Raw genomic sequence first — 6,517 nt, forward strand, 5'->3', positions numbered from 1 at the left:
CCCTTCACCCCCAGGCTGGTCCCTCTGCCCGGGGCTGCGGCTGCACGACACTCCCTCCGTCTCTCCGGAGAGTTACGGCATCGCAGCGGCCATAATTCTCGGTGCCTATTGAGGGCTGCCGCCATAAATCCTGGCTGCCCCATAAAACTGCAAAGGCAAAGCACAGGTTAATGATGGCAGGTCAGGCCTCAGGGCCCCTCGCGGTGGCTGGGGGACACGAATGGGGCCCTGCAGCCTGGCACCCGGAGCTGGGCAGGGCTGGGGGGCAGTTGGCCTGTGTCCCATGCCCAGGGGAGCCTTGGGGGCAGGAGGAGAGAGGCAAGGGCAGCCTGCTTGTGGCATGCTGGGGGTAAAGGGCAAAGGGCACTGGCTGTGACCAGGTGCTGGGGCACAGAGGGGGACTATGGGGGTGCTGGGAGATGGGGCCTCTGCATCCCCGCCATCCATGCAGCCTCCGCACCAGGGTTTTGCTGGTCCCGGGGGCCGGAGCTGGCTGTAATTAGCCCCTGAATATCTGGCAGCGCTGTCGATGCCGCAGGATTATTGGAATTGATCTCAGCCGCGGGGGACGTGGGGGGGCAGCAGCCCGGGGAAGGCAATCGGCGCAGCCCTCGTTAGCGCCCGCCCGGGGGCTCCAAGCGAGGCAGCGCGGCCTGGCTTCCGGCAGCTGGGATGCCGGGGTTTGCTGTCTGCCTGTCGCGGAGGGGCAGGCATCCGGCACTCAGCGTCCTGCTGCTGGCCACACCAGCCCCATGGAGGACCCTCCACCCCCGGGCCCGGGCTGCAGTGCCTGCTGGCATGGTCCCGCTGGCGAGGGACATGTGGGGGCCCCAGCTGCTCCGTCCAGCCTTGCCCCTGGATGCCCCTGCACTGCCCCACTTGCCAGCTCAGGGCTGGCGGGACCTGGTGCTGGACAGCCCGGGGGGCCCTGGGGCGCCAGGCCAGGCTGGCTGAGGGGTCCCCGAGGGTTGTGCCACCCCGGTTGCTCCTCGATGCCCAGCCCTGCCCCGTGCACCCTGCACCCCGCTGCATCTCCAGCCCCCCGGGGCTCTGGCTTGGCACCCGGGGCCTTCTCCGACTTCCCCGGGGGCGGGTGCAGGCCTGGGGCTGGGTTCCCTGCCCGCCTCAGCTGTTGTGCACCTGTGACCACACATGAGCTCTGCACAACACAACACAACACACTCCCTCTGGCACAATACCGCACAGCATAATGCAACACAACACCCCTGCCTTTTCGCCAACACAACACACACGCTCCCTACAACACGACGCACTCCTTCCCTCCAACACAGCACAGCACAATGCAACACAGCACACCTGCCTTCTCCCCCACACAGCACCTCACAGCACAACACAACACGCCTGCCTTTCCCCCAATACAGAACAGCACAGCACACAAGCTCCCTCCAATACAGAACAACACAATGCAACACACCGCATATGCTCCCTCTGACAGCACCACACAACACACCTGCCTTCTCTGCAGCCCAACACAACACACACAGTAACACAACACCATGCTCCCCACAACACAACACACACTGCAATGCAACACACACGGTGCCTCCAACATAGCACAACACCCATGTGCTCTCTACAGCACAACACACCCACTCCCTCCAATGCAGCGCCACACACACACACACTGCACCGTAACGCGTGCTTCCTCCAACACAACACACGCACGCTCCTCCAGCACCACACAGCACGTGCGCTCACACTCCAACGCCGTGGGCCAGCATCCTGGATGCCAGCAGCTGCCCCCGGTGACCAGGGGTGGGTGCACGGCTGCGGCTGTGTGTGGGGACACAGCAGAGCACCCTGCTGTGTGTCCTAGACCCCGTACTGCTGAACAGGAGCTGAGTCCCTGGCTGGCTCTTGCCTTCACACCACTGACCCCATGCCACGCTCTCTCCCCCCGTGTCTCCCAGGGACGCCCGTGAACCGCATCCCCATCATGGCCAAGCAGGTGCTGGACCTGTACACATTGTACCGGCTGGTGACCGACAAGGGCGGCCTGGTGGAGGTGATCAACAAGAAGATCTGGAGGGAGATCACCAAAGGCCTCAACCTGCCCACCTCCATCACCAGCGCCGCCTTCACCCTGCGCACCCAGTGAGCTGCCCGGCTGGGGGGTGGGGGGGCTCATGAACCCTGGGCATGGCTCCTGCTGCCCGCTCGCTCCTGGCCACGAAACCATGGGTGTGCTCGGGCACCGTATTAAGAGAACGGGGTGGCTACATCATGACCACGAGGGCTGCCCGCGTACCCCCAGCTCTGCCCCTGCCGGGTTGCAGCCTAGGCTGTACAGCGCCTAGCACAGGGGCACCTCCCTGCTGAGCGGCTTCTCCGGGCACTACCACTGTGCAGGAGTGAAGGGGAGCACTGCTACAGCCCTGCTCCCCTGAGCCCAGGCTGGGGCACCTGGGCATCAGGATCCTCAGCCCAGAGCTTGGGCTGAGCTGCTCGTTCTTAGGCATGTATGTGCCTGTGCATGCATGTATGTGCACTAGCATGTGTGCATGCCTGCGTGTGCACGTTTGCATGGATGCACATTTGTGTTTGGATGCATGCATGTGTGAATGTGTGCGTGCCTGTGTGCATGTACGTGTGCATGTGAATCTGTGCATGTGTGCACACGTGTATGCATGCATGTGTGTGCACACATGTGAGCAGGTGTGGGTACATGTATATCCATGCATGTGTCTGTATGCATGTGCGTGGCAGTGAGTCCCTGCTTCCCCTGTCTCACTCACACTTCCGTGCCCCCGTAGGTACATGAAGTACCTGTACCCCTACGAGTGCGAGAAGCGAGCGCTCAGCTCCCCAGGCGAGCTCCAGGCTGCCATCGACAGCAACCGGCGGGAGGGCCGGCGGCAGAGCTTCAGCGCCGCGCTCTTCAGCTACTCACCCGTGGGCACGCCCGCCATGCTGGCCTCCCCCAAGGGCTCTGTGCCTGCCCTCACCCTCGCCACCCACGGCTGCAGCCAGCTCGCCCAGGTGCACGCCATCAAGAAAGGTGGGTGGGGAGGGGGGCAGGTCCCGCTTCTCCGGGGCTGAGAGCTGGCAGCTCTGGGTACTGGTGCATGTGGGCTGCTCAGAGGGGATGCACAGGCTGCCCAGAGGGGCTTGCCCCCAGGGTATGCGTGGCCCGTGCTGTCCATACGGCCACCCAGAGAGAGGGCAATATGGTGGAGGGAGGCTGAGATGCCCACCCCGTGGCATCTGAGTCCCAAGAGCCTCTATGCCCTGTGCTCCCATCGCCCTGCCCAGCTCTGGGGGCTTTACCTGGGGGTATAGGGTGCCACCCCGCACCCCCTGAACCCCTGCCCTGCCTCATCCCAGCAGAAGATGGCCTGCTGTCCGCGGCGGTGCCTGGGCGCCTCACCATCCCCGTGAGCCTGGCAGGGCACCACCTGGCAGCCGCCTCCCAGGCCGCAGCGCTGGAGCAGCTGCGGGAGAAGCTGGAGACGGGGGAGCCCCCCGAGAAGAAGATGGCGCTGATGGCGGAGGAGCAGCAGCGGCTGGTGCAGCACGCCCTGCAGCAGAACCTCCTGGCCATGGCCTCCCAGCTCCCCATGAGCGTCAAGATCGGCAGCCGAGGTACCTGCCGCAAGGCGGGGGTATGGAGGCCTTACAGGGCACCCTGGGGCGCAGGCGCTGCCCACAGCCCTGCAGCTAAGCAGGGCTGGTGCCTGGAAGGGAGACCCCAGGGTGCTCCAGGTGCTGGTGCCTCTGCTGCATGTTGCTCTGTGGTGGGGGAGATGGGGCTGCTCAGTTGCACCACCTACCCCAACCAGCAGCGACCACGCACGGCGCTTGTACGCAGCACCTCCCAGGAGGACGTCTCCTGAGCAGCTGGGAACAGTGTGACAGGTGGATTAGAGCAACTTTTTCCTTTCCCTCCATTTATATCCCCCCTTTTCGTCCTTCTGCTTCCTCATCCCACCCTCTTGCACGTCCCCTCCACCAACAGCTCATAAAATTATAGAGGGGCTGGATGGGAAGAGAGCTCCGAGGTCGTTGTGTCCAGCCCCGCCTGTCCAAACCAGCCCACACAAACCCATTGTCTGACCTCTTAGCAAAACCACCAGCACCCGATGCAGCCCCAGGCATCACCCCCGACTCTGCCGCAGGGGAAGCTGGGGGGCCGCAGTGGCCAACGTCCTGCTGCTGCAAAGGGTTGCTAATAGATGCTCCCTGCCCCCGCTGCAGAGGAAGCCAAAACCCCGACAGTCTCAACCTTTCTAGACTCCAGCCCCCCTTGCCAGCCTCAGGCAGTGCCAGCTCCCACTCGTCCCTCCCTTCTCGACTGTGGAAAAATCCTGGGACCATTCTTCTATGGCCAACACCCAGCAAGCCCACAACGGTGAAAATGCCCCTGACATGGTATTCCTATGGTCAGTCTCTGGGTGTGACTCCCAGGCAGGCGGTTGCACACCCAGTGCTGCACAGCACCCTTAAAAGGATCTCGCGGCACCCTGGGGTGCTGCAGGACCCCTGCTGAGACCCACCACTGCAACGTCCCGGGAGCTGGAGAAACACTGCAGGTGTCAGGGTTGATGGTAGTTTTACCAAGGGTTTAGTTCATGGATTTGGTTTGGACGGGGCTGATCCCGCCTCAGGCAGGGGTTGGACTGGAGCTCCCTTCCAGCCCGATCAGGGGCGTTTGCTCTACGCCCGCGGAGGAGGGCGCAGGACAGGGTGGACGGACAAGCAGACCACATCTGCAGATGAACGGGGGACTGAGAGAGCCGCTGTGAAGAGGTGGGAGGCCGGGGGGGTACATAGATGGCATGCGTGGTCAGCAGAGAAGAGGGACAGATGGAAGGACGTGTGCAATGACACACTCATGGCCTGCCCCTTCTGGGCCATGTTAATCCCCCTGCAAGACCCACCCAGCCTCACGCCAGGCCAGGAGCAGAGAGCCGTGGGGCCGGGGCCCTTCCCTCCGGCGCTCCCCCATCTCGTCTCTGTTTCTCTCCGTGCTCATATCGGTATTTCCTCCCCCTCCGCAGATGACAGACAGGAGACCGCATTGAACCTGTCCACCACAGGTATTAGCAGCATCAACATGTCAATAGAAATAAATGGAGTTGTCTACACAGGTAAATAGAAGGGCTGCTTGGGCCGTGTAATTGCGGCCGGGAAATCCAATAAGTTATAGCCACTGCCGGGCCGGCGAGTCCTTCCTGCGAGCTGATGTCTTTACTATAAAATCCATTGTAATGAAGTGGCAGGGCTGAGAGCACCAGGGCGGGGGCAAGGGGCAGGGGGCCGAGCGCTGGGAGCCCAGCGCCGGGCTTGGCTCCGTGTCGGGGGGGTCTGGGGTGTTGGAGGCACTGGGACGCCTGGGATGCGGCTGCTCCTGGGAGCCGGGGTGGGTGGACGGGCAGGTGGGGGTGTCTTCTCTGCCCCTCCCTTCCTTCTGTTTGGGGACAGCGGTGCTGCCAAGGCACCGTATCAGTCAGCAGCAGGGGCTACCAGTCCTGGACTGGTCCTGGGTGGGGTGGGGTGGGGTGAGCTGAGCTGGGCAGCGCCATGCCTCTCCCTGGGGGGCTCTGGAGACCCCAGCGGCTGCTGAGCATTTGGGAGGGGGCACAAACCCAAGTGTGTGACCCTGGGGCTGCACAGGGAGCCGCCGTGCCTGGCTGCTACAGCTTTTTGCACTGCGGCTCCAGGGGCTTGGCCCGCTCTGGGCTAGCCAAGCTGCGGTGTGTGCCCAGCCCAGAGCCTGAGCCAGCTCAAGGGCCCCTACCAGTGGTGTGAGCCGGGCCCGTGGGCCCACAGACCCCACAGTGGGGCAGGATGAGCGCACGGGCTGAGGTCTGTGGTCATCTGGGGGGAGGTGAGTGAGCCCAGGGGAGGCAGAGGGGGGGAAGGATCCCTGTGTATGTGCGTGTGTGCACATGGATGCATGTGTGTGCATGCATGCTTTGTGTGTGCACATACTTATTCATGTGCGCACGCGTACTGTGTGTGCATGCATGTTTTTGTGTGTATGTGTATGTGCTAATGTGTACTTGCATGCCTGCATGTTTGTGTGTGCATGTGTGTGCATGCATGCTGTGTGTACATATGTATGCACATATGGCTGTGTGTATGCATATGCATGTGTGCACATGTGCGCGTGTGTGTGCATATGTATGTACCTGTGTACATGTATGCACGTCTAAGGACGTGTGTGTGCGCACGTGTAGGCACGTGTGTGCTTACCAGTGTGTGTGTGCATGCATGTGCATATATGTGTGTGTATGTTTGTGTGCAAGTGTGTGGTGTGTGCATGTGTGTTTCTCATCTGGGCTAAATGGGTCACCCTGCGGCCCCCTGCAGCCGCCTCCCCACCCCGCTGAGCTGTCCCAATTAAATCCTGACACTGGCTCTGACAGCAGTTAAATATTTAACTCCCTGCAAAGGTCAGGCTGGATAAACAACCCCTGCATCCGGCCCACTGCCCTGCACCCCTTCCCCAAGCACCAGGCCCAGGTGGGGCGAGCTGGGGGGTAGGACAGGGCTG

The 6,517-nt window shown here is 62.5% G+C and overlaps 1 protein-coding gene across 1 annotated transcript in view; it reads left to right on the forward strand.

The window, feature by feature from the left end:
* ARID3C (AT-rich interaction domain 3C) overlaps positions 1–6,517 on the forward strand; it is a gene marked incomplete at its 5' end in the record, with an annotated part of 30,007 nt that overhangs the window by 11,653 nt on the left and 11,837 nt on the right. The window contains 4 exons of the mRNA XM_019518290.1: positions 1,932–2,115; positions 2,775–3,019; positions 3,346–3,603; positions 5,019–5,108. Coding sequence (XP_019373835.1) covers positions 1,932–2,115; positions 2,775–3,019; positions 3,346–3,603; positions 5,019–5,108 — 777 coding nt within the window. The remainder of the gene's footprint in view (positions 1–1,931; positions 2,116–2,774; positions 3,020–3,345; positions 3,604–5,018; positions 5,109–6,517) is intronic.

The sequence above is a fragment of the Gavialis gangeticus genome, unplaced genomic scaffold (assembly GCF_001723915.1).
Source record: "Gavialis gangeticus isolate Ggan-Ray unplaced genomic scaffold, GavGan_comp1, whole genome shotgun sequence".
Classification (NCBI taxonomy): domain Eukaryota; kingdom Metazoa; phylum Chordata; order Crocodylia; family Gavialidae; genus Gavialis; species Gavialis gangeticus.